Below are 27,873 nucleotides of genomic sequence, written 5' to 3'. Positions count from 1 at the left end.
CCCGCCGGCACTCTCACCTGCCTGCACCTCCTCTTCCCAGCACCCACGCAGTCAGCCTCCTCAGGGACACGAGGCGCTGCGAGGTTGGTCTCGGTGGCCGCTGAATAGCTTTAGTAGCTGAGTAGCTTTAGGGCGGTGAATTCCTCTGCAATCCGAGTCAGCTCCGCAGTTAAAAGAAAGGGTTCCCAATGGTATGTGGTGAAAACGGCTTAAGTGGCAGTCAAGCGGGGGGCGTGGCCAGCGGGGAGAGCAGCCCAGGTGTGTTGAATGGGCGCGCAGGGGCTCCTGGACAATGGAGTCCCTGCCTGCGTGCTCGCAGCCCCGCCGGCACTCTCACCTGCCCGCACCTCCTCTTCCCAGCACCCACGCAGTCAGCCTCCTCAGGGACACGAGGCGCTGCGAGGTTGGTCTCGGTGGCCGCTGAATAGCTTTAGTAGCTGAGTAGCTTTAGGGCGGTGAATTCCTCTGCAATCCGAGTCAGCTCCGCAGTTAAAAGAAAAGGTTCCATCCTAACTTATCATTGATATCCTGGAATATCGCGGGTCCAACTACATAGATTCCAGTGATATCTGCCTTCTTCAGGAAACTTGGGCCCTTGATATACCACATAGGGTATAGGACCTTTAACATAGAGGCAGTATCATCAGCCAGAGGGAGACCATCTGGGGGGCTCACAGTGTGGATCAAAGTGTCATTAGAAGTAAACATTATGCAATTAAATACAGATTCAGCTGACATATTGGGGCTAGTAGTCAACTTAAAGGATGGTAGGCGTATTACTGTTTTTAATGTATGCAATCGACCCTGTGGGCTATCAAAAGAGTCTGCAATTCTGGAAAAACTGGACATTCTCCTTACTAATCATGTAGACACACCAAGTAATATAGTGGGCGGTGATTTTAATTGTAACTTCGAGCCCATCATGGCCAATAATATTCCATTCCTATCCTATACGGAGGGAGTGCGTTGCACGACTTTAGCTGTGCAAATAATGAGATTAGTATCAGTACACGGACTGAGGGCCTGTAATGTTCGTTTCCCATCCGATTCTCCAAAGGCTCCAACCTATGTTAAAAATAACTCCCACAGTCGTATTGATTATATCCTGGTATCTTTCGACATTTGGTCCTATCTGACATTTTGAAATTGTGTCTAGGTATGAAAGTGACCACCGGCCGCTACAGTTATTAATAGATTACCGATTGGTTTCTAGCAACAGTCCAACGATGGAGTATTATTCTATGGCTAATCAATCTCACGATGGCCCATTAATGAGTAACAATAGGCGCTCTCTTAAATGGGCTAGCCTATTGGGCAATGGGGATGCACTTTCTAGCATTTATCTACTCTTTGCAGACACATTTGCAAGACACTCATCTCAACCAGTAGAGGGCAATGACTTTATTGATCTGCATACCGAGTTCTTCACATCCCTTGTACCCTATGTATCGAAAATGCCAAAAAAAAAGAGGCTACAAAAAATTTGTTCTGTTGGGACCAAACCTTGGTACAACAAGGAGTGTCGTCTATCCAAGAGTTCAATTTTAGAGGCAATTAAAAACAAAACACAGGATGTGATTAGGACCCTAATGAGTGAATATAAGCAAATACAGAAAAACGCTAGAGTTAACTGGGACGAGGACTGTTGGGAGAACATGTTATTAGCTGCTAAGGACAAGGATAACGTGGGTTTTTGGAAATTAGTTGCAAATGAGAAAATTGGAGATAAAACGCCAGATGATGTGTTTATTGATGAACAAACTTGGGTTAATTATTTTACCCACTTATATGAAGCTCCAGGAAATAAGGAGTTAGTTGTTGAAAATTGCCCATGGATTGTACCATGCACAAACACCATGGTGTTTAGCCTTGAAGAAACTGAGCAAGCTATTAGCTCAGTAAAAAATGGTAAAGCGCCTGGTCTAGACAAAATATCTGGGGACCTGTATAAGCACGAGATTGGAGTTTGGGCACCCTACATTAATCAGCTTGTTAATATATTAGTTACGGGTGCAAATTTACCCGATAGCTGGAGGGGCGCAGAAATTATTAAAATTTTTAAAAAGGGAGATAGAAATGATCCTTCTAACTATCGTCCGATTGGTCTTTTAGATATTTTACAAAAAATATTTTCGAGGCACCTTTTAACTCGCATGAATTTGTGGATTGATGAGAATGAGATCTTTACTAAATTCCAAGCAGGTTTCAGACGTAATACTAGTACAATTGACCAAGTTTTAAGATTTTGTTGTATTTGTTGGAAATATGTATTTTTATTAAAGGGACACATTTATGTAGCTTTTGTTGACCTTAGGGCAGCTTTTGATTTAGTTTTGCGGGATCGTTTATGGGATTGTTTGTTTGTGCTGGGATTACCAGCTTGTTTACTCGAGCAGATTAGAAGATTTCATGACAACAATTTTGCAAGAGTACATTGGGGTCCAAATGGGGAGCTAACCAAACCTGTTCCAATTAGGCGGGGAGTCCGCCAAGGGTGCGTGTTGACTCCCACTCTCTTTTCTTTATTTGTCAATGACATTCCGGCTTATTTAGAAGAGAGTAAAAATTATTCACCTAACCTGAATGGAGTGAGGGTTCCCGCACTCTTATTTGCGGACGATACTATCCTGATCTCGCAAACCCCCATTGGTCTGCAAAGCCTTTTAAATTCCTTCAAACTGTACTGTGACAAGAAAGGCGTAGAAATAAACACAAAAAGACCAAATGTATGGCCCTTAACCCCCACAAATCTTTCAAGGGCCATTTCTTTCTTAATAGTCAAAAACTGGAACTTGTGTCAACTTTTTCCTACTTTGGTGTTTCCCTAGACTCAAAAAACTCATGGAGAACGCAAATTGAAAAAAGTAAAACCATTCTTAATCAGAGCACCCAACCTATTGTAAAGCGACATGGGGCAAGTTTAAATAAATCTATTACACCAGCACTTGAAGTGTTTAAATTTAAGGCCCAGTCTGGTGCCTTATATGGTGCTGAAATCTTGGGCACGAATGCAGGGAATCTTTTTAAGAAAAGCGAAAATAACTTCTACAGAAGTATTTTGAGATTGCCCAAACGTACCCCACTTTTACCCCTTTTTTTAGACTTGAACATGAAACGCACAGACCACCTTGCAGTACTTCGTCCACTCTTATTTTGGGTTAGACTTTGGAGTACTATAGAATTTGCAGATTATAAAGATGGCCTTCTAGAACCTTGATGTCTACAATTCTAATCCTTGGTTGAAGAATGTTAAAACCTGTCTCTATCGAATAGGCCTCATACATTTCTGGGAAGATCCGGCATGTATGATACAAAGTTGTAAGAAACATGTTAAGGCAACATTCTGGTTTTATATATCTCACAACTCCTTAAATGACCATCCATGTGGCTCCATTACTAGTAGTTTTCTTGCTTTTAAAGTTTCACCACAATATGAGGAGTTTTTAGATGAGATACAACCTCCACTTGCAAAAAGTCTGTACCTAAAATTTAGATATGGAATACTCAAAACGAATGTTGCTTTAGCAAGATGGGAAACGCCTACAGGGCTACTGAATAGGGCAAAATGTACGTGTTGTCAGTTAAATTCAAGAGAGGATGACAAACATATATTGTTTCTTTGCACCACATATGACTTAGCAAGGAGACGATGGATTAAGCCCTAATGTAATGCCTTAGGTATACGATTGTATGTGGAAGCATATAGGATCATTAAAACGGATACTAGTCGTCTTACTGTGTTCTGTGTAAGCAGATTCTTACTGGTTGTAAGTTACTCACGCAAGAAGCGGGGGTTGGAGCTGTAGATGTTTAGTCGGGTGTATTCTGTGTAGAGGTTAGGTTGTTCTGATTGTCTGTGGTATACTGCTGAGTAGTTTAATCGGATCATTCTCTTCGGTATCACACAAAAACGTTTTTTTAGATCTGTATCTTAACCTAATTTTATATTTTAAGAGCCTTTTTAACTGATGAATTGTATTGTATCAATGGATGAATTGTATCGTATTTCTGCTTCCCAAGGCATATCGTGTACTCATTCTTGCATTCACTGTGTAAAATGTATTGTTGTTTTTTATGTATCTTTTAAGGCCAGATTGTGCCGAAATAAAGATTAAATGAATGAATGAAGGAAGAATTATAAAAGAAATATGGTATGTATAAACAGTAACTCATTTTGAGGGTCTCACTACTCAGAAGAGCACAAATATTTTCCGTTTTAAAACATCCTTAAATGTTTTCCATAAATGTTACTATTTTGAAATTGAGGAGGTATTGAGCCATATAGAGGGTATTCTGTGGAAACTGATGTGGTAAGGGGATGCTGTACTTAGGTAGGGATCTATCTCTTTAACTCTTACTTTCCATCAATGTTTCTGAAACAGCTGGTTTCACATGTGCGTTAACCCCTTAATCCTCATTTATTTCAGCCGGTGTGTTCTATTCTAGCAACAAGGTGTTTCTCACGTTTGTCATGAACAAGGATTGTTAGCGCTCTAGTTGCTCATTTAATATTTTTGGTGAAGCTGCAGAACACGCGGGAATCCACTGAAAGACTGCAACTGTGGTTGGAAGCACATTTTTTACTCAGCATGTCAGATTTATCTTTCACATGGATGAGGAAAGTGTTTATTAATTTATAAAAAATCTATCCCAGTTTTAACTTCTGGATCACTTACCATAAATTCCATAAGACAAACATCAGAAAAGTCTGTGTTCCCTCAAAGATCGTTTCTAAAATCACAGTAGATTATATAAGCATATGACACCTGCCATAAATTATTTATAGCATCATTAAAATCAGTTATCACCATTTTAATATGCTATTTTCATGATGCTCAACACCAGAGTTTCACTACAATGCACATACATGAGATAAAAATAGTTGAATTTTACCACCATAAATATCCAGAAGGTATGCTTTTTGTAACTTTACACCTAAAGAGTACCAAAGAAAACACACCATTTAACAAACAATTTTTGTCACCTCTACAGATGACCACCCTGTCAAAAGAAGCAGCTATCTCTATTATAGAAGAAACACAAAACTAAATAAATAAATAAATGGGGAATCCTTTGCGGGCACACGCGGAGCTATGATAACACATTTGGGTCATGTATCCTGTGTCTAGTATTATCTGTCACTCTTACGTTTTGTGATGCTGGCTACCTGCAATGTGATTCAATGATGAACCAACTTACTTACTATCGTGGAATCAAAGTTGCAATAAGTTTTATTCCTCACACAAAACAAAAATATCTCTAATTGTGGGTATGATTAATTTATTTCCAAGAGTTGTATTATGCCTTCCATTTCCACAGCATATGCTGCCAGCTTTTGCTTAGATTTTCTGATGTCAACCACAGCAACTCATGTTATACAGATCCAAGAGGTAATGGAAATGTAGCCTCTTAAATGCCAATTCCCATAATTTCCTGCAGGTTTGCAATTTTCGGCCCATCAGTTGCGGCTACCACTACCTCCATAGTGACCACGTTTAGCATTTCATCCTGTGGGGTTTGGAAGGTTATCATTTTGCGAGCACTTAGAGCGGCGCTGAACTATTTTCAGAGTGGGGGCGCTGCCATCAATGTTATATCAATGAACTCATAGGGATTGTGAAAAATCCAAGAGTCACACAAAGAAAAAGTTTAGCAAATGAGCCACAACCACTAGGCAGAGCGGTAACGGTGTGGTATGTAGCTGGTGGTACACTTTGGAGCACACTGTCACACATATATTACTAAAGCATGGCAGCACACTTTTTCCATATGCGTATCATGTTAAAATCTCTATGTATGTATACCTCTTATTTGAGGTCATGTATTTACATGTTTTTATATTTTCCTTCCATGGCAAAGAAAAAAAACAATTATTAACTAATCTCCTCGAACGTCATCAAATTACCACTCATCCTATTCCTCTTCCAAAATATCTCCTGCCTCCACTCTCTGACTCATCCCAAACCTTTTTTACTACCAGCAACTACCTAACAACTCTTTCAAAATTCATCCCTCCTGTATCCATCCTTTATCCTATTCATCCAACTAACAGACTTTGACTCAACCATAACCTCTTTTACGACTATGAACACCCACATAATCCTTTCTAAACTATTCCCTTCTCTCTCCATCCTCTATTCTATTCATCCAACTAATAGACTCACATGTCTGCCACTACCAATCACAATGTATATTTCCCCCTGCTAATCCACCACAAATCCACCTTTGGGTTCCGGAGAAGCGTGCTCCAGAAAGCGCTTCAACGCCTCATCAGGGGTAGTAAGCACTATATAAATACAATTACAATTACACTGCCATTTAGACAGCATATTCTCCAGGGAAGTGGCCACTGATTTCAGATCATTCATGACATGGTTAAATAACCCGTCAGGATTTGGATTTCCCAATTCATCGCAGCAGCCAGGAGATCAACTACCTTGATCAACTAGTCAGACACATGAATGGAAAGTTAAACACCACGTTGTATAAAAAACCTACAGACACTAATTCCCTATTGCACTACAACAGTCACCACCCAAGGACATTGAGGGATAACTTACCGTGCGGACACTTCTTACGTATACGTAGGAGCTGTACACATAAAAACTACTACTTTAACCCCTTGGCCGCTGCGGTAATTCTGCCGCGGCGCTAGGGGTCAGGGGGGGCGCGCGGCACCATGCTCGTCACGGAACCACTCCGTCACGAGCCGCGGTGGTGCTTTGCTTGTGACGGAATGGTTCCGTCACGGCCCCACCAGCTCAATGGAATGCTCAGCGCAGGCGCGGAATCAGCTCCGCGCAGGCGCTGCGGCTGGGCCGTGACGGAACTCTTCCGTCACAAGCACAGCCCCACCGTGGTTCGTGACGGAATGGTTCCGTCACGAGCACGCAAGGGCTTAAGGAGGCAGAGTCACTCAAAACAAAAACATTTGGATAGGGTTTAGCCCAGAAAAATCATATCTGGGGCAATTAAAAGAGCATGGTTCTGCTTTACTCACTCCCAGATAATAAAATGAGGAACCGAACAGAATTGTGATTGTCAGCACATTCCCCCCAGTCAGTAATGAAGTCAAGAGTATAATCAAGAGAAACTGCCCCTACTGAGTGATACCTATGAGGAAGCCCCCTTATTTGCCTTTCAGAGAAATAAAAAGGTTGTGTGGTAAGGGCATATCAGGATGCCACCAACAAGAGTGACATCTGATCTCAATGGGGTCATCCAGGTGTGGGGAGACACTTCTTATGGGATGTATGATAGTACAACGTGATCATTTTGATCGTGGTACTTTACATTTCGGATTTTACAATGCAAGTCGTTACAACGACTTGCGTTGGAGGGCGCGGATTGTGGATTTTTATAATTTTATATTCCAACACCAGTCCACGTAACAGTAGGGAAGGTGTTGGAATATAAAATTACAATATTCCTTAACCAACAGCGCCATCAAGCGCGAATCGTAGTAATGACTTGCGTTGTAATGGCAGCGCGGTAAAGGTCGTGCGGTGTAAACACGGCGTTGTAAACGACGTTTACCCTTCTGATGTGGCGGTTGTGCAGTGTGTAAGCTCACTGGTGACACTAAATGTCTGACCATAAAAAACAGGATATTTAACTTACAATCATTCTCCAATTGTAAAACATGGAATGCTATTCATGTAGTGCAATGTCCCTGCATGCAACTTTACGTGAGCCAGACCACGCAAATGGTGGAACAACGCATTACACAACATAGAAGCCTGATACGATGCCAATCGGGAGGTGCCCCTTTGGTTTGACATGTCACGAAAAAAGGCCACACCATAGGTGACATGTATTGGCAGGTGGTGGAGGTGATCACCTTGTCAAGTAGGGGAGGAGACAATGCAAATCTACTGAATATCAGAGAATGTAAATGGATGGACCGCTTGGAGAGCACCAATAAAGGGCTCACTGACATTAATGACCTTGCGTTGCTTTGAGTCCCCTTGCGTAACGCAAGGCAACATAAGCCCATAGTTCCTCCCACCCTGTCAATGGACATTCATTTTTGGCACCTGAGAAGACTACCCTGAAGCCCACCTCTGAACACATCAGTATTAAGCTTTGGACATTTGGTTTCCTTCAATTTATCATGCGTAGAATCAAGCATTGTGTATGGGTTTGAGTATCGAGTTGTAGCCTGAAAGCCTCTGAACAAATGTGCATAATACTTTTATTCACCTTTTAAGCAAACATATGAATCTTCACATTTCTGACAGCTTCTCTTGTTGTCATTAATACCTTGATGTTTGAGTGAGTCTTTCTGGTTGAAGGCACCATTGTGTAAAACCCAGATGTTGAGGAAGAGTGTGTAACTTGAGAAGGTTTCACTTCACCTATAACTTTTGGACAGGCGAGGTAAAGCATTTTAACAAAACAGTGTTCGTGAACATTACCCGCGACATACCTTGGTATGAACAGCTTGTTTTTCAGGTCAACAGTTCCGGCTCCCCAGCATGCATCCAGCAGGTACCAATCATCTTCCAGCTTAATCGCATTCCACATGTGGTTGGATTTCTGTTGTTGGCAGTTCTGTCCTTGCCTGTATCCAGCACCACGACTGTAGCCTGACACCTCTTGGCAGGTCATGCCTATCTCACTATGGTATCAAAGAGGACAAATCCATCAAGGTGGGAGGAAACTAGCAAAAGAATACAGCAAAGTCTCACCAGATACTTCCTCCTCCAGCTAGGAATACAAGTGTGAATTGTTCCACCTCCCACTACTTACACATACACACACACACTCTCACTTACTCACGCTGACACAAATTGGGTTATTATCCCGGGAGGAAGTACGTGCCAACTTAGTAAGCACAATATGGCTAGACTAAAGCACAATTCTTAGAAAATCTCTGCTAACAGAGGCACAAGCAAGAGGCAACATCCCAAAGATATTCAATCTAGGTACAAGTAGCACCAGCAATGTTAATGTCACAAACACAGTAGAATACAATTTCCAAATCAATTTAGAAAAAAAAGAAAACAGTTTAAGAAGCAAAAAAGAAACCAAAATGATCAAAATCAATTAAGGGGAATGGAATATATGAATTTTACTTTTTTTTAAGGAAAAATACCCTAAAACGGTAAGGTCTAATTTATTAGTTTGTGGTTGATCTGGATCTTGGTGTGATTTCAAATAGCGCAGGAGATGAGATTGGCTTCACCAACAGGTTGCACAAGTGAATGATTTAACCTTGGGACATAGGCTACTTTTTGGAGTTCAAAGTCTTCCAACAGGGCAGTGTCCAAGTCTGAAGATACCATGGTCTTTTGAAGTCAGATATGTTTTTGTTGAGTTCTGCAACCTTGAATGTCCCACCAAAGGTTCTGAGCAAGATACAGTTGGATTCTGCAGCTGGAGAGGTCACCTTGCCCTGAGACAGATTTGCTGCCTTGCCCTGGTTCAAGATATTAACTTGAGCCTTAATCACTTTTTTGGCTCACATTATTTAATAGCGAAGCAAGGTTGGACATTGTAGCTATGCTGTGCTCCACAAAGCCGGGTACCTTTACTGTGGGTTCCAACTGAACCAGTTTTCAGCACAGCAAACTCAGAGCAGGATGTACTTGGCTTTCTTCCAAGATGAGGATGCACCTTCCCTGGGCAAACCTCTGTACCTTGTCCTCAGCCTCTGAAAGAGGAAAAATGACTAAGTCACACTATTTGCCAACTGCTTGGAATGTTTCTCCTGGTCAATCCTGAAGCTCTTGGGTCCTCAGGGTAGGTTTTTAGGCACCAGGACTCTCTCCGGCCAAGCCTCCTGCAGGGTCCAGATCTCGAAGGTCAGCTGGGGCATGTGTGAGTCAGGAGTCCTTCTGCTGTTTGTGTCACTGGAGCAAGCAAACAGGAAACCAACCAGTTTATCCCTGGAATGTCCCTGGGTGCCAGCAGGACTCACTTACCCTTGGGTATTCTTTCTTCCTCCTTTCAGGCAAAGTCTTTTGCTTTCTAGATGTTTTCGTCCCAAGTCCAAGAATATTCTGAAGAGGTGGTGGTGTGCTGTCAGTCTTATCATGTGCACTAACTTGTGACTGGAGAAGTCCCTACACCCACTCTGAACTACTCTGTTGCATGACCCCCACCTCCTCTTTCAGCACCTTCTTTTTTGTTTTACTGCGAGAAGTAAGAGAAGGCTCAGAAGCGCTAAAACCAAAATGGCTGTTGCAATCCTCCCCAGGGAGAAGCTCTTTCCCCCTGCCCCCAACATTATTGTTGTTCCCTTCCCAGATATCTAATTCCTGTTAAGTGGCCAGTTGTTGGCACCTCCCCTATCTTTCTGGGCCCGGAAGCCAAGCCATTGTCCTCTGGGAGCAGGGCTGTTAACTCCTAGCCAGAAATGTGTATTGAGCCTCTGGAGTAAGGATGTGAGGAAAACTGGTTCTAAATCAGTTTTCTCACAAGCAGCTCAAAGTACACTTTCTTGAAGTTATGTTTTCCATTGATGATATCAAACATCTAATTTCACCAATAACATTCATTTTATTTTTGAACAAGTAAAAAATAACTAGCATTTTCAGAGGTGGTGATACAAGATAATGATTGTATTTATATCTAGGCCTTTTCAAAAGAAATATAGCTACATACACAGTGAAAACAATCTCTTAAGTACTTGCTTATTATAAAGGCATATTATTCTCAATATATATTCCACATTTTCATATATATTAAGCAGCCATCCTTGTGGGCTCACAAGGCACACTTTACGGGTGACTAATCCAATATAAAATAATAGGTTTTCCTACGTGGCAAAGGCACTTTCCCTTGCTACGCATCTCTGCAGTGCTTTTAGGCTACATCCCAGCCAGAGCACAATGGGCTTATCTAGGCGCATACATTTTAGTCATATATGTGGGTGATATAAGCATACTTGATTGAGAACCAAAGGAAGGGTTATTCGTGTTGCCATAAGTGATGGCGCCTCTACAATTTAACGTAAATTTCTGAAAAGCAATATCTTTGAACGGTGCTACAGAAAGGAGGACAACCCACAACCTCCCTAAAGGGACTGTAGTCCACACAAAGTCAAAACAGAGGATCTGTGCACACATTAGTTCGTTAACAGTCTGAGTACTGTACGTAAATTAAACAACCACAGAACAAAACACAATACAAGATGTTGATAGAAGTATTCTTTTTGGTTTAGATGTATTCCAGGTGCCCAGCCAACACGTGTTTCGTCAGGGAATAACCCAAGACTTCGTCAGGGCTCTACGGGGCAGCTTATCGATAAATGTCAAATTGCTCTCTGCCGGTTTTACTTCCGTCCTTGCTGTCGTTAAATATCGGGTAAAATTGCTAGCGAGGACAAATTTTCGGTTGGTAAGTACCAGAAGATGGAGCACAAAATTCAACTCCTACTTCATACAGCCAGTAACGCTGCCTCCATTCCTTCCTCCGTGTGTGTCGCGGAAGTGACCCGATATTTAACGACAGCCGGGACGGAAGTAAAACCGGCAGAGAGCAATTTGACATTTATCGATAAGCTGCCCCGTAGAGCCCTGACGAAGTCTTGGGTTATTCCCTGACGAAACACGTGTTGGCTGGGCACCTGGAATAAATCTAAACCAAAAAGAATACTTCTATTAACATCTTGTATTGTGTTTTGTTCTGTGGTTGTTTAATTTACGTACAGTACTCAGACTGTTAACGAACTAACGTGTGCACATATCCTCTGTTTTGAATAAGCATACTTGATGTTTAAGTTCTATCCACTGGTGCAATTAAGTGACAAATTACAATTACTTTATTAATGTTTTACAGTACCCTGTAATGGGTAGAGCACACACAATATGGCACTGGATGGCAGTGCCACAATGCACAAAGTCCTGATACCAGGAAACTTGGGGATCAGCAATAGGCAAAAATCTGTGGTGACCACAATAGGCAAGTGCCCTTTTTGTATGTTCAGCCCCACACCTTTTTCGCCAATGCTGATTGTTTTGACTCTGAAAGTGCACTAGAGCCTGCTTACCAGGCCCTAGTGCCAGTGCTTTATCCCTAAAATATGATGCATGTAACCCCAATTGCAAAGAACTTTAACCCTCTTATTAGCTTCTGGTAGGTGATAATAGTGGTACATGGGCATGGGAGTTAAATAGGTCACCAGGGCCTTATGCACTGATTTTGCCACCCTGAGTGAGCCAAGTAAAAAAATAACACCAGTCTTGCCATCGCAGAATGCATGAGCAGTGCAAATTGCTCAAACTCGACTTTGCCCCCACATTGAGTGGCAAAGTCACAGCACTAGTTTTAATATATGCCAGTCACTCCTATGGTAGGCCTCCTGAGTCCATAAGGATAAGCTTATATGTCCCTATAATAGCCTCCTTCCATTAGGGGCTACTATGCGTGTTCAGGGGGGCCATAGGATAACATAGGCTGGCACCTAGGCATCCCCAGGCTGCCAGCTCTGTTATGGTCCCACTGAAAAGTGTCATGTTTGGTATCATAAAACACGTCTGATCAAAACCGACTTTTTCCCAAGGTCGGATTTGAAGTGACATGCACCCAGGTGGCTAACCTAGAGGTTGCCCACCTGATTGCCACAGCCTTTCCCTTGTCCTGGTTGATAGCATGCAAGCTGCTGCCACCAACACAGGAATCTGACCCCCTGCCAGGAGGTGTGAACATTCCAAAGAGTCAGAAAAAAAGTCTCCCTGGGAGTCTCCCTGGGCGGGAGGTGTCACCTTCCTCATTGACAGGATGGCTAGTGAAGTGCCAAATCAAGGGGGGGTTGGGCTTCAAAGCTTACACTGCCTCTGATACGCAAGCAGGCTTCCTCCCAGAGGAGGAAAAGGTCAACATCCTGCCCGGACACACTTGCGCCCTGGGCAGACTGGAAAATTAGGTATTCAGGAGGAGTACACCCCCAAAAGGCTAGCCACACCCCTTGGGTGGGCTACCTTTTCTGTACAGCTGGAAAGGGGTTCTGCTATTTTGAAAAGAGGCTTCTGGGTAGAAATGGTGCCAAACTCCTCTGGAAGTGGTCACCCCAGGGGTGAATCAGCCACGGGGCTAGTAGCCCATTGGCTACTTGCCCCCACACACCCTAATAACCCTAAATCTAGGATTTAAGGGGTACCCCTGGCACCAGAACCTCTGATATGAACCACTTGCAACAAAAGGACAGAGAAGAGACCGGAGTCTGCGACTTCAAGACCTGCGCAAAGAAAAGGCACCCAAGTTTGCACCTGCGTCAACCACCCTGCAACTGTAAAAATGTAACTCGTCCTGGACCAGAGACCGGCTCCAAAGGAAATTGGAACACCTCTGCAAACCAAAGGCAACCCCAGAACTCCCTTGGACAAGATGTATTTGTCCCCTGCAGCCTTCAGGCAAAACTGATCCAAAGAATCACTGGCCATCGGGTCAGCCAAAAGAATTACCCAAAATTAAATGGTCTAGTCCATTGTGGGAAACAGTCCTGACCTCCAGTAAGTTTCCTCTGGACTCCCGGATGTCAAAGTAACCAAAGGTTGAGCTTGCCACTTGCAAAGCTTGTTGGTGGCCAGTGGGATACCACTACCTTTAATCGATGCCGTCCCTCGAGGGAACCCAGCTGCTTCTTCAACCTGATGTCTCCCTGGCCCCCTTGTCGAGAGTTTGCATCCCCTTCCTCCCAACACCATCTGAGTGGCAAAACCTGCACCTGCGGCTACCGCGTTCAACACCACGGACAGATATGACAATTCTGCACCCAGATCCCTCGAACCAGGTAAAAATCAACTGACAGTACGAGCTTGGCCCTGGCATCCACCTCACCTTTACCCTCAGTGGGTGTCATGGAACTAGACCTACAAGTGACCGTTTGTTACTAATACATTTCTCCATTGACCGCAACGTTAAAGTATTGCAACAGTGAAATTCACTGATTTATTTTTCCTTCACAAATTTATAACTCTGGTTCTATGAGTCCAATTGTCTTAATTTTGGTGTCTAAACTTATATGAAAATCTGCTTTATCTTTATAAATTGGTGTTGGATTTCTTTCGAGTCGTGTCAATTACTTATAGTCCACGTTGGTACTCTGAAATGTTTAACACACATTCCTCGAGTAAAGCATGACTGCTCTGTGCCACTCTACCAGGACTGAGATAGGGATTTCTTAGTGTGAATCCAAAGGACCTATTAGGGGTAATGTGAGATTATTACACAGTGAAGCCTAACCAGCCTCATTTCATAATAATCCACTTTCCTGCAACCACACAGAAAAAGACAACTTTGATACACACATAGACATCCATCCATAAATAAATATATTTGAAGCTCAGAGATCATTTAGTCACTTTTCAGGAATGTTGAAAATACTTTTTATACTTCTTCATGTTCCTTTCTTCTTACCTGATTTCTCCCTCTTACAGGCTACAGTGGAGCATATAACTTCACTTATTTTTAGTTGTTTGATTGCCTAATCGGGTTTTAGAGTGAAGTGTGTTTTAAAATGTTTACCTGCCTGCAGGTAAAATGGTTTGCTTACCTAAGTCAAGGGGAGGATTGGATTGCGTCAGAAGGCACATTGTTCGTCATCATAGCCTCTCCCACCACAACCTCCCATTTGAAGACATTAGTGTGCAGGCACATGACATTGCGGCTCATAAAATCACAAACTATGGGTCGGTGCTGTGGCAAAGTCAGATTCAGGACATGTACATATCTACATCACACTATCAGTGAAATGTAGACCAGGAAATGCAGTGAAGGCATTTAATGCACAGTAGGACCATACCATGTAATAAGATGCACGTTTGACAATAATACGGCTTGTTCCTGTAAAATGCACACCAACCAGCCATGTCGATGGAAGAGCTTGTGTACAAAGTTTTTAATATTGGTTATCAAGTGAGAGGTTTTGTGGAAGGGATTGTGGGTTCTCCAGTATTGAGGGCATAGACACACATTGATGGGGAGCTGAAAGTTGTGTTCAACTAGATGTTTTTGTTTCTTCTCATCTCAGGAAGTTGGTGCAGTCTATTCTGAAATGAATGCCCCATACATAACACAATCATTCACAGTCTTTCTTCTAGGGGAAAAGTGCCTAGTTTGTGGATTAGAAACAAAATATATATTTACGGCAGTGTTGATTTTGATAACAAACTTCTTGTGGGAATATATGTTAAATTCTTAAAATTAAATCAAGCTTATTTTAGTTTTATGCATGTTTTAAATTGGTCAGTTTACTAAATGAAGTCTTTTGAAATAATTTGGTGCTACCACTAGATGACACACTAGACCTGCTGTCTTTCCTCGCATTTTAGTAGCGCCAGCTATGGCTGTTCTAAATGAGTTAGTTCCTCGTTACTGCAGCACCCTGGACGAATATGGTTGTGCTTAGTCTGGGGTCGGATTTCTTCCCATCTTGGGGGCCTGATTCTGATGCGGTTAGGAAATCCTTCCCACCTAGGGCCTGATTCTGATGCGGTTAGAAAAGTCTCCTAATGGTATTTGCTCCTTCTAAATCGGATCGGTAACGACCCAGGGCCCAATTATGATGCTGTTAGGAACATATGCTCCCATTGAAGTCAATGGGAGTCCAACCAAATCGTATCGGGAAGCATCCGGATGCATCGTACTCCATCAGTCGGACTGTCCCGATCCGAGTGGGTTGGAAACCATTTCCAACCCGATTCAGTCGGGAAGCATTTCTAATCCGCATCACAATCACCCCCTTAGTGTTGATGCTCCGGTACTGTGGACTGGGTACATTTTGGAACGTCATGAGAGTAAATGCAGTTCATTTACATTTCACTTACTGCTTAGACTCTCCTTTTGCAAAGTCCCATATCCAAAAAATAAGCTCATCTGGTCCAGCAGGCATTCCAGGGGTCCGCGCTGACCTGTGACTGTTGCAGGGACACAGGTTGGTTGAGGCACAAGGACCCACGCTGTGAGCCCTTAGGCTTTAGTGAGTCAGGGCCGCCTCCCCTGCCCTGCCTAGCAAACTGCAAGCGCTGCAGTTTGGCAGTAGTGTGGTACTAGAAGTAGTCATACTGCGTACCACTGACTGCTGGCGCAGTTCTGGAGTGTGGCGATAAATCATCGTAAGTAGACCGTCTTCATATGGAGCAGGGTCCTCCAACGTCGCTCCTAGACGACAAGATCCATGTCAGATTTTTAGCACATCCCCATTTCGAAAAATGTAGTTATCCTAAAAACCTGCCATGATTGCTTTTACTACGCATGCCTTTACAACGCAGGTTTTACAACGCAAGTCGTTAGAAGGACTTGCGTTGGCGGGCGCTGGATAGTGGAATAGTTTAATTTACTATTCCAACTCCACTCCCCGTGGATAGTAGGGAAGGTTATGGATAGTAAATTAAACTATTCCCTATCCTACAGCGCCCTCCAGCACAAGTCGTTGTAATGACTTGCGTTGTATATCCTGCGTTGTAATGGTAGTGCGTCGTAAACGTTGCGTTGTGATGGATGTTTCCCATTATAATGGATGGAAGATCTGTTTTGCACCATATACCTATTACGGAAGCAGCAATACAGCGCAAACTGATTTGCGCTGTTTATTTCCTAATTTGTGCTATGTATTTGCAATGTATCCCTGGTCCTGCTCGGTGCTTTTTTACATGTTACACAATTTGACTGCTATGCCCGGGGTGAAGCAGATTTTAGGTAAATGGCCACCCTACATGTCATGTGGGTCACTGGAACGCTGAACGCCCCTTATAAAAACATAGCAAATTGTAAATTGAAGCCAGGTATACAACTGCTAAACTAAAGTTGTATGTGCCATGAGCACGCGAACCCGCACGTGCGCAGCGCACACACGCACCCGCCCAGACCTCCGTTTTTCTGCTCTGTCTCAAGAGGTCGCTTTGCACTTAAGTTACCCTTATGAATTCTGCAGCCAAAAGCCAATTACTTGCAATTTTTCTGCATTTACACAGAGCAGGGAAGGACCAATGAGCTTTTCGAGACCCTTCACTAATGGCAAAAGCGACTGTCAATGACTGGAAATGCTATTTGTGCCCTGGTAAAATTAAATAGCCTAATTATTGTGCACCTTGCAAAGCTAAAAACGTTCAGCTCTAAATCCAAAGTGTGTGATGCAGCTGGTAAATGCGTCAGAACAAATTAAAGTAATTTCTGCGTGAAAAAACTTTGATGAACTAAAAGGATAAGAATTAGATTGTGTGGCTGCCTAGAAGTAATCAGGACAGATTGGCCATCAGGCAAATAGACTTTAATTATCTAGGGACATATGTATCAAATACCGTTATTACGATTCTCAAATAGCGATTTTTAGAGAAAAGCTACTTGAGAATCGCAAAACGGGGTGTAATAAAAAATGTGCAAATATTTTGCGATTCCTTGGCATTCCTTAATTACGATTAGCAAACTGCGAATTGCAATTAAAGAATACCTTCCCATTCATTCCTATGGGCTAGGAGGCAAATAGGAATGAGTGGGAAGACATTCTCAATTTGCGATTCGCAATTAGAGAATTGCAAATTGACAATGCAATTTCGAGGGTGCCAGGGTGGGAAAAGGACACTGTGTTGCACCCCTGAAATATGTATGTGTGCACATGCCGCACACATACATACCCTCAGGGCATGTAAGTGCGCCACATGGCTCTTTGAAAATGCAAAAAAGTGCATTTTTCAAAGAAATCGTAAATTACCCCCATTTTGAAGTTGGTGGTGATTTGCGATTCCTTAAGGTCAATTTGCACTTTTTTGTGCTGCATACATTGCATTTAAGGAATCACAGTTTGCGATTCCTTAAATGCAATTGCAAAATAGAGAATTGCAAATTTTGCGATTCTCTAACTTGCAATGCCTTTTTGGGATGATATATCCCAAAAGACCTTTTCCCGTTGGCAAACGGGCTGATTCTGATAATCGGCCCGTTTGCGTTCAGGAAAAGGGCTTGATACATATGCCCCATAGACTTTTAAGGTGCTCAATGACTGTAACAAACCGCTTCAAAGCGATATGCAGGAAAACTGAAAATACCGATAAGGACTCCAAGATGACGAAATGTAGGGTGGGATGAGCTAAAACCACGTATCGCAATCTTACCCAAAAGGCTTCGGAGCCTCATTCCGTAATTATGGATTTTGAGTTAAATCTGCGCCCCCTGGAGTTGCGGATAGCAGCGACACTAGTAACTCAGGTGGGTTTTAAAAAATGGGACTATGGGCCGTGAGAAGTGAGAAATTACGAGCTGAATCTATACTTCTGGTCTAAGTCCCTTCGAATTCCCTCCCCTGGTTTTTATCCGAGATTTCAGATGCTTTTCATCCGATGGAGTACCAGAACGGAATTTAGGGGGTCAGCACAGCCGTGGCCGGTAGTGGGAGTACCTGCCGGGTGGTGACGTGGGGAGGAGGAGGGGCAGGGTGGGTGGTAGTAATGTATGGATTACAGAGCTTTACAGGTAAGTAACCATATAAATAAATAAAACAAATTTCATTGCGCGCACTGTATCGCATTTGGTGATGGGTCAGCAGTTACTGTGGGCCTTGTAATTCCCATGAGGCCTTTAACGGGCCATCCTGGGCGTTTGAAAATGAAGAGGGACCTTTTAATCGAGGTATTATAGTCATTACTCTAGTGATGACTCAAAGGAAAAAAAGAATTTCAAGGTTGATCTATCTGATCAGGAATTGGAAGAAAAGGAGGGTAGAAAGCAGCAGCTTTCTACCCATGAATGGCGAAAGTCTGCAAGCTTTTCTGCAATAACATATTTAGCTCGTTCTGAAAGGAAGGAGAAGGGGCAAGACTCCAAGCCCCAGTGTGACCTGCGTTATGGACAGAGGGGTCCCGGACTTAAAGGAGCAATTTATATACAGTACAAAGATTTCGTAGTAATGAGAAAGAAAACAAATGAAGAGGTGCAATGTTTTTATTCACAAAGCACCTTTATCAACCTTTTCATGGTTATAAGGTATGTATCCAAGAAAAACATTAGATCAATCGAAATATTTTTGTGCCCACATATGAGGGGAGGGAAGTGCTGTGAGGGAGATCAGTGAACAAAAAGGAAATAGAACACAGTATTCATTTATATACACCAGTGGTCAATGTTCATATATACATTCCTCAGGTGGTCACCCTAGATCGGAGCCACACGAAAAATTGCAATTGTCAATGTATTTTAACAAAGAACCAAAAACTCCTAAAGAGCTATGCGAATCCTGATTAACATTAGAAGTTGGTAGACATGGTAAGGATAGTCAACGTTTCGACCCTAAGGCGGTGTAGGGTAGATCGCCCTTACAAGAGAGGTCTTCATCAGGACTGGGCGGAAGGTGGGCAAGCCTCCTTAAGAGAGGAGCAATTGGGCTGGCATCAGTTGTTCCCAAAACGGGCCTCGTACTTTATTCTTGTTTCCGGGATTCTAAGTCAAGGCCGGTCGGGGATGTTCGTATCTCTTGTTGCCGGGATTCTAAGTCAAGACCGGTCAGGGATGTTCGAGTGAGGAGGTGGGGTCGGCCGTCCGGCCCTGAGACCGGGCCAAGCGCGTGCCCATCTACACCCGTTAGCAGCTGACAGAGACTGTCTGCTACCCGGGTATGTGGGGTAACTAATCATGATGTGGATGGCTATACACACTTTCCGCATTATGATCATGGTGGAGACTGAACATAATGAGTACTAAGTATGATTTGGAGTTGCTACAGCGTGCCCGTGATAATACCGGAGATCAGATACCGACTTTCATAGGCAGGAATGCTACATCCATTATTGATCATTTGTTGATTCCATTTGAACAAATATTAGCAACCAGTGTTTAACACCGAGAATAGCCCAGCCAGTGTTAAGCGATCACAATTGTATTATATTGACAGTTATCTTCTGGAACAGGGAGATTGTAGTCCCCGTGAGTACTATCGTCAGTATTGTCCCTATAAGATCCAATGGGGTACGTATTAGGTGGGATGGAGTTAACCCCACTAAAACTTTGCATGACATTTTTTCAAAGTGTGGCGAAAAGATTTCATATTGCCTTAATGATGATGTAGGCTCTATTGAATTGTTAACTAATTTTATAAGTGGAATATTGACTCGCGCTTATCAACCAAGACATGGGCAACGTAGAGGTTGGTTCGATCAAACATGTATCTCGCTTTCCAATCAATTGAAACAGGCCCTGCATTGCCAACCTAGATATAATGTTCTGATTAGGACCCTTCGGTTTAATTATAAAAAAAAGCCCTCTGTGCCAGGAAAAAGGAGCTACAAGAGGCAGCGTGGGACAAATTGTCTGCCACCTCGGACACTGCCGATAATAAATTGTTCTGGGAAGTAGTTAACTCTCCTTTTTAGGTCGAGCAGCCAACACCTCTTGTATATACTTTATACTTATGTACTTTAGTATATACTTGTATCTTCTATGTACTATGTAGGCTCTGGAGATCAGCCCTAGGACTTTCTGCTTCCGCCTAGGGACTTTTTTTCTGTTCAACTGCCTCTATTTAACTTTCTTGATAGAAAACGACCAGCCGAGGTCAGTAAACTGCCAGAATCACTTTAGAATGTTCTTGATTCCAGTCCATAGAAACTGTCTTCCACGAGCACCCATACACAATAATATTTTTTTCAATCTTGTATTTTCAGTGATATGACCACCGAAGGCCCTGATTTTATATTAAAAACAGAGCTTTGAACTATACCATTTCCCGCTGAAAGGCAATATTTCTCTCCAGGTGATCCCATACCTGGTGTGTCACGCAGTTTGGTGCTTACTTTCCCTCTATGTTAAAGAATAGTAAATGTTTCGGCATCCAGACTAATGTGCTGCATAGCTAATTACATATAAGGTCCCAAAGGCGAGACCGATTGCATTGCAAATGCTTGTTTAACATGTGACTCTTACCCAGAGTTGTTAACACATGTTACATGTGAAGCTTGGGTAGCTCATTATTATAATATTTTTAACCCATTTGATGAGGAAGCAGGGAGTATACAGAGGGAAACACAAAGTGACTGCCCCCCCCCCCCCCCCATACCATTAAATATGCAGATTGAAGAAGTACTGATGGGTCTGAAGGGAAGTGCTGGTGCGAAAGCCCGGGGCCCAGATGGGTTTCCAGTTGACGTTTATAAGGCTGATACTGATTTGTGGGGACAAATCCTAACTAGGATTTTTAATATTTTAATATTGGCGCAACAGAGGGGATCCCCCTCATGGGGGAAGTCAGTTAACATATGCATGTATAAAAAAGGTAATAAATCAGAACCAAAATATTACCGTCCAATATCATTATTAGACTCATCTGCAAAAGTGATGAGTAAAGTCCTTGTATTGAGATTAGAAGAGTGGGCAAATGACAATGTGGTACTTTGCCTGGCGCAGTTTGGATTTAGAAAAGGGTGGGGGCGAACGAACAATGTATAAACCTGGACTTGTTAGTAGGTAAATATACCTCTGCCAAAGAAGGGAGATTGTACTTATGTTTCGCTGATCTCGTTGATCACTCTATCCTTTGGCCGACCTTACTTACCCTTGGTGCACCCGAACCTATAATATGTTTTCTCGCTAGGCTATATGAGATTTTATCAAGTAAAGTGCAATTTGGAGGAAACATCCTTTACAACGGAACCGCCACAACTTGGTACTGTTACGACGAAGTTTTAACAACGAAAGTCGTTACAACGACTTTCGCTGGAGGGCGCTCTAGGATAGGGGATAGTTTAATTTACTATCCAACACCTTCCCTACTATCCACGGGGACTGGTGTTGGAATAGTGAATTAAACTATTCACTATCAGCGCCCCCAACCCCCAACGCAAGTCGTTGTAACGACTTGCGTTGTTAAAACTGCGTCATAAAGGGACGCATTGTAACGTACGCGGTGTACCGTCATACATCCGCAATTTGGACTTGGGGGGGAATACACATAATTTTGGTGTGAAACGAGGTACACGCCAGGGTTGCACCCTTGCCCCATTACTTTTCTCACTTTTTATCAATGCGGTGGATAAGGTATTACAAGCTGTACAATCCGTTGCCCCGCAAATCTCTGGGAGTTCAATGCCAGTGTTACTTTATGCAGATGATGCTGTATTATGATCTAGGACCCCAGTGGGCCTACAGCGATTATTCAACAGCTTTGGGAATTTTATTTCCGCAAGGAAATTGGTAGTCCATAAATCTAAGGCATATACTATGATAGGTGGGCCTTAATTTGAAGAAATGCAAAACATTTTCATATCAATTATACTCCAGTAGTAACTGTTGGCACGTTTTGTTACCTGCGAATAACTTTTTCCGGTAGTGGAACATGGTCAATGAAATTACTAATGTTCGATCTAAGATGATCAAAAGTGCACATGGGATTTTTAGGTTTGCGGCAAAGTTGGGTAACCGACCAATTAGAGACATGTTAGCTATTTATAAGGCCAGAGCTGTTGCTTCCGCTATTTATGGAGCTGGAGTATGGGGTGATTACTGCAGTAAGGCACTGCAGAGCGAAGAAAACTATTTTTTAAAGCGCCTTTTAAGTTTACCACCCTCAGTCTCCACCGAGATAATACACTGGGAGTTAAGATTATAGCAACCAGGAGATGCGATCTCACTAAACCCCCTGTTGCTATGGAGGTCTATTTGGGCTAAGGAAGAGACCAATTTCACAAAGTAAATTAATATGGATTGCCTGTCCTTGGATAAGGCAATGTGTATTCATTGGCTTAGATATATTAGTAATATATATGGCAAGCTGTTTATTCGGTCAATGCAGTCTAATCCTGCACAGGTGATCGATTTATCTAAAGAGTCAATCAAGATTTTTTTTAGGACTTATAAAATGGAATCCCGAATGGTTTTGGTAGGGGAAAAATAAACCTTTATATTTTATCAATCAATCCAGTCTAAGAAGTGTTTCCAAAGCTTTTTCACGCAGGTAGCAAACCCGTCACACCTTTTTGTATTAACAAGCTTTAGACTTGGATTAGTTCATTATTTAGTTGTTTTTCCCACAATTAAATCTTGCCCCCCAGATTTGACCCCCTGTCTCTGTGATGGACAGTCCAAGCAAAGCACTCCAATTTTAGGCATTATTATTTAAAACCATTGTTTTTAAAACAAAATGTGAGAACACATAAAGCTTCTATGAAACTTTTGGCTGATTTTAATGATATTAAAATCAATTTTAATGATATTGGGGTCTGTTTTAATGTTGCCATGTACATCTTAAATATAATAAATGCATGGAAAGGTACTGCTTCTTTTTGTAACTGATAAGAATTTTGTAATATGTCATTTGAATGGCAAATACTTTTTAACGTGATTCCTGGTCTTGTGGTAATGTATCTTATTGATGTAATCGATTTTATGGTTGTTTGTACATACCGAATAAAGCTTGATTGAATTGAATCGAACATATTTAGGAGTTTTGAGCAAAATGTATGAAACGCACAAGATGTTGAAGCTTTGTGGCTATTCACAGACATGTTTAATGCCATTCTATCTCATTAATAAACAGGAATATAAACCTATGAAAAGGAGAGATGACATTTCTGATTACAGATGATCTGTTAAATTTCAATTGTGATAGTAATGACAAATGGTACAGAGCAATGGTACCCGTACATTACCAGGTGTGATAAAGTTAAATTTCGTCGGGTCAAACCTGGTGGAATTTACCATAAGCAAAAACTCCGGTATTTAACAGGGAATGCAGATGTATATGCAGTAAGCACCAAAATCTGCTTGTTATACTAAAAAGTCAGAATATGTAATAATGATTGTGTTTGATAAATTTCAAACAACTTTATGGTGTGATATTTATAACATCCAAAAGAGACCTCTTGTAATCAGGCCCTATGTGTTTTTTCTGGATTAAAAAGTATAAGGGTTCGTGTAGTTGAGAAATATTTTTTGTGCCGTAATTGCTCTTGGCCGTGCTACTCTCACTCCTATGGACTCGGACTGTCTGCCCTTACAGGTGAAAGTGTAGGGCAGCAGGTATAAGCTTGAAAAACAATGATTTGCATGGATTTCCGTGGGCATTTGTGGGACAGTTTGTGGATCGCCAGAAGTCAGAGCTCTACTCAAATAGTTGGACGGAACTAATGATGCACAGATTTTTAACATTCGAAATAATTTTTGTGATTCGACAACACAGCATTACACATTTTTTTTGCAAATACCTGCACATCTCTTTAAAAAGGCTGGCGTAACCGGCACAAACGCCTCTTCCAGAGCGCAGGACATCAAGAGGTTCATGGATCTTCTCAGACAACCCAAAGAATCCATCCACATCATATCCTGTATAGAAAGAAGCAGAGAGTATGTTCATATAACTGTATGAAATCATCTGCAAATACTCCAAGAGAGAGTTAAGTAAAGGCTTTAGTCAGGAACTGCTTGTGTAACTATGGTCAATTTAGGTGTAGAACAAAGCACCATCTGAAGACACAACTGGCCAGTCCAGGTTCACCGATTGAGGGTCTACTGTTGTCTCCAACATACGTCCATGGAAGATTATTTGCAAGTCTGGCGGATCATCCATGTGATCCTGCATTAGTGGTGAGTGGGAAAGTCTATTCTTAGATAAGGGAGAATAATTATCATTGTAAATGTTGGTAGGACCCTCAAAGTAGTAACTTTATAGATTTTCATCAACACTTCCAATGTTTTTTACATCCAGTTTCAGCTTCATAATGTGAAAAATGCAGAAGGAAAACTATAAATTGAGTGTGGAAAAACCATGCAAGCAAACAATTTTATATGTGTGGAGAAAAAGATCCCGCCTCTGTAAGGTTATCTCTACGCACTCAAATCTATGAATAACACAATCACAAGTACATTTGCTCAGGGATTTTTATATATTCCATATAAGTAGTAGTTTTACAAAAAATGTAGATGTAAACTTACAAATCTTAAACTCTCTACTTTTCCTGAAGGTGCCTCCAAATAACTGATGATATATCTGTCTCGTCAAGGCATTCTTCCCTTTCTCATTGATTTGTAATTAGCCTGCATAATAAACAGCCATTGTGCTGGAAGTGGACCACGGGGAGAGGCTGCACCTGGGTCACATGCCTCGCTGTAGTGCCCACAGTAGTGTTTGTAAAGTCTTATAAAACAAATGGACTTCAAAGCAGTTTAAGGTCGAGTCCTGTGGGAGAGGTAGAAGCCCACCGTGAAATCAGAAGGGGAAGTTGAAGATCACTGCATGCATGCCCCCCCTCCATCCACGCCCACTAGCATATTTGTAACCCTGGGCAGTGATTCCGCTCAGCACGCGGAGTTTGTGGAGTTTTCTTCACTCCGCGTTACGAGAAGGTCGCGGAGTTCCAAAAAAAGCAGCAGAGTTTTTTTCCTCGCTCGCGTTTGTCAATGTCCAGTTAGCGAGCACGAGCGAGGAAAAGCAACCTCCCGGTGAGATTTTTCCTCGTTCACGATCGTCAACATCAAGTTGGCGAACGCGAGCATAGAAAATCAACCTCCCGGTGAGATTTCGCAACGCGGGCGTGTCAGGTGTTTCATTGCGAGTGGTCGCGAATGCACGGTGACAGCTTGCATTCAGAAACTGCCTGTTCGAGTTAAGAAAGTTGCCTCTCGAGTAAAAATCTACTCGAGTGGCAGAAAAGGAAAGCAGGGACCGCCTGCGCTGTGCAAGGTGCCGTTCGCAATGATTGCACAGTGCGAACAAGCATCCAGCACAGTGCAATCACCGCCAATGGGATTTTTCTATCGTATTCCGCCGCTTGCGGATCTCTGCATAGTGCGGCAGAGGTTTTTTTGCACTTTGCGGAGTTCCGCGTAGTGCAACTCCGCGAACCCCGCCCAGGGTTACATATTTGTACCTAAGAGACATAAGAGGGTCCATTACCATGGAGTTCTGTGCACTCTCAAGTGAAAAAAGGTGAATGACCATGTCACCATGATGTGCAGCTATGTGCAAACATACTGATCGCAGTTTATTTATTAATACATTATAGCTCAATACTCCTGGTTCAAAAAGACTTTGATATGCCTTACTCTAGTAGTACTCCTGACTTTCTCTTGCATGGTAGAAGTAAGTAGTATTTAAACAGGGGCGGCTACTCCATTGGCACTTAAATTACCCTCAAAGGTGAAAAATAAAATGGTAATTCATTACCATTTTATTTTTAGGTCTCGTGTTTGGCAGCGCATGCAGTCTCAGCGAGACTAAAGCAATCTCTATATTGGCTTCACACTCATGTAATTTCTCCTGCCCCTCGTGATTGGTTTAAGTAAGGCATTGCTGTTGTTTTCCTGATTTCTGTTGGCTGTTGGCCCTGTGGTCACTTCCGTGTAGTCCCGAGGCAGTGGCGCCTAACTACAGTTGTACTCCCTTCGCACTTAATTGCCTGCAGTGTGCCATCTGGTCGGGGGCGTGGCCCCCCTCCTCTCCCTCGTTCCGTGTGGCCGCTTGTTTATATCTACGTTCTGTAGCTGAAAGTGTTGAAATGTGAGCTCTCATCTGCAGATTGCTCTCCCCTGTCTGCCCTTTGCCCCCTCCTTCACAAGGCAGCTGGTCTGATCTTGTTACTATAGCGATCGCGAAAGCGATCACTTTCAGTGCTGCTTGTTTGTTTTTCAAGCGATCGCGAAAGTGAAAGCGATCGCTTTGTCTGCCGTTTGGCTCTTCTTTCTTGTTTGGTGTTGGTGCGGGCAGCTAGCATGAATCATTGGAGATAGCAGGTGAGTGCTTGTTTAAATAACTGTGAACATACTTTACCAGTGCAGCGCCCGTTTTACGAGCACCGCGCTGGTTTTACTTTCATTCTCGTGTCTTTTCTTAGCTGGCGCATCCCACCTTCTCTGCTCACCCTCCCGAGCCAAGCCGCGCCTTTCGCAGCTTGACAAACTGTATTTTTTAATTTAAATAACTGTGAAAAGACACAAGAATAAGAACAAGAAGAATACGAGGCGGTTCTCAAGTTCCAAAGTCGGCAGCTTTGTGCACAAATGAGTTCTGTTATCACATGTTTTTTTAATGTCTTATTGCCAAAACCACTCAATTCCGAAATATAATTCAAAATTTGCGAACATACGTGACAAGAATTTTCAATTCTATTAAGGACAAGGAGGCGAGGATTATGCTTTCTCATTTCTTTATTAGAAATGCTCAGCAGCCAATTAGAAAACAGTATGTAAAACAAAAAATTACAATACCCATGAACACTTGGGTATCACATGACAGATCATAGAGTCACCAGTATAAAACGTCACACAGAGAATACCAAATACTCTTTCTTTGGTGACTAAAACAGTTCAAAAGGAAAACGGGCAGTCCAAAATGAAGACCAGAAAAGAAGAAACCAGCGGCACCAGAAGTCCAGGAAGAGGAAGAAATGGATGCTTGCAGCCGTAGACAACTGGGAAGTGAAGATAACCGTCAGGCAGGACGAACCAGGATGGACATAAACTTCTATTTAGGGTCAGAACCTAAAAAGAGATATAAGACCGTAATACACATTCCATGTGCACAGAAGAAAAATAAATAGGGGTGGGGGGTAAAAACAAGGAACATCAAGAAACAAAATACCATATGCAAGTAGCAATAATCAATAACAAGTTAATACATGCAAAATGCAGAAAGATGGGTGGAATAATCCTCGCCTCCTTGTTCTTAATAGAATAGAAAATTCTTGTCACGTATGTTCGCAAATTTTGAATTCTATGGCAGGACAGGAGGCTCCGATTATGCTTGTTTAAAGCTGATCCACCACAACAGAAGCAATTTGTGCAATCAGTTTATAATAAAAGGTTTTAAACACAGAATCAGACGACCAATCAGCGGTCTTCATGATGCCAATCAAAGTCACTCCCATTGAAAAAGCTTTAGAAGCCATAGCCCCTCGTGCGGAATGTGCACCAAAGATAGAGACATCAATACCAGCTTCAGTCATGAGCCAT

General features: G+C 42.4%; 1 protein-coding gene across 2 annotated transcripts in view; it reads right to left on the bottom strand.

Moving 5' to 3' along the window:
• The window catches only part of LOC144821545 (kyphoscoliosis peptidase-like), a 153,965-nt gene that overhangs the window by 80,296 nt on the left and 45,796 nt on the right, over nucleotides 1–27,873 (bottom strand). For both annotated transcript variants that reach the window (XM_078678717.1, XM_078678716.1), the window contains exons 4-5: nucleotides 24,132–24,249; nucleotides 8,429–8,620 (exon numbers count right to left, since the gene is read on the bottom strand). In XM_078678717.1, coding sequence (XP_078534843.1) covers nucleotides 8,429–8,620; nucleotides 24,132–24,249 — 310 coding nt within the window. The remainder of the gene's footprint in view (nucleotides 1–8,428; nucleotides 8,621–24,131; nucleotides 24,250–27,873) is intronic.

The sequence above is a fragment of the Lissotriton helveticus genome, chromosome 2_2 (genome assembly GCF_964261635.1).
Source record: "Lissotriton helveticus chromosome 2_2, aLisHel1.1, whole genome shotgun sequence".
NCBI classification, from domain to species: domain Eukaryota; kingdom Metazoa; phylum Chordata; class Amphibia; order Caudata; family Salamandridae; genus Lissotriton; species Lissotriton helveticus.
Note: the sequence above shows the minus strand (reverse complement) of the source record. Positions and strands in the feature narration are given on the sequence as shown.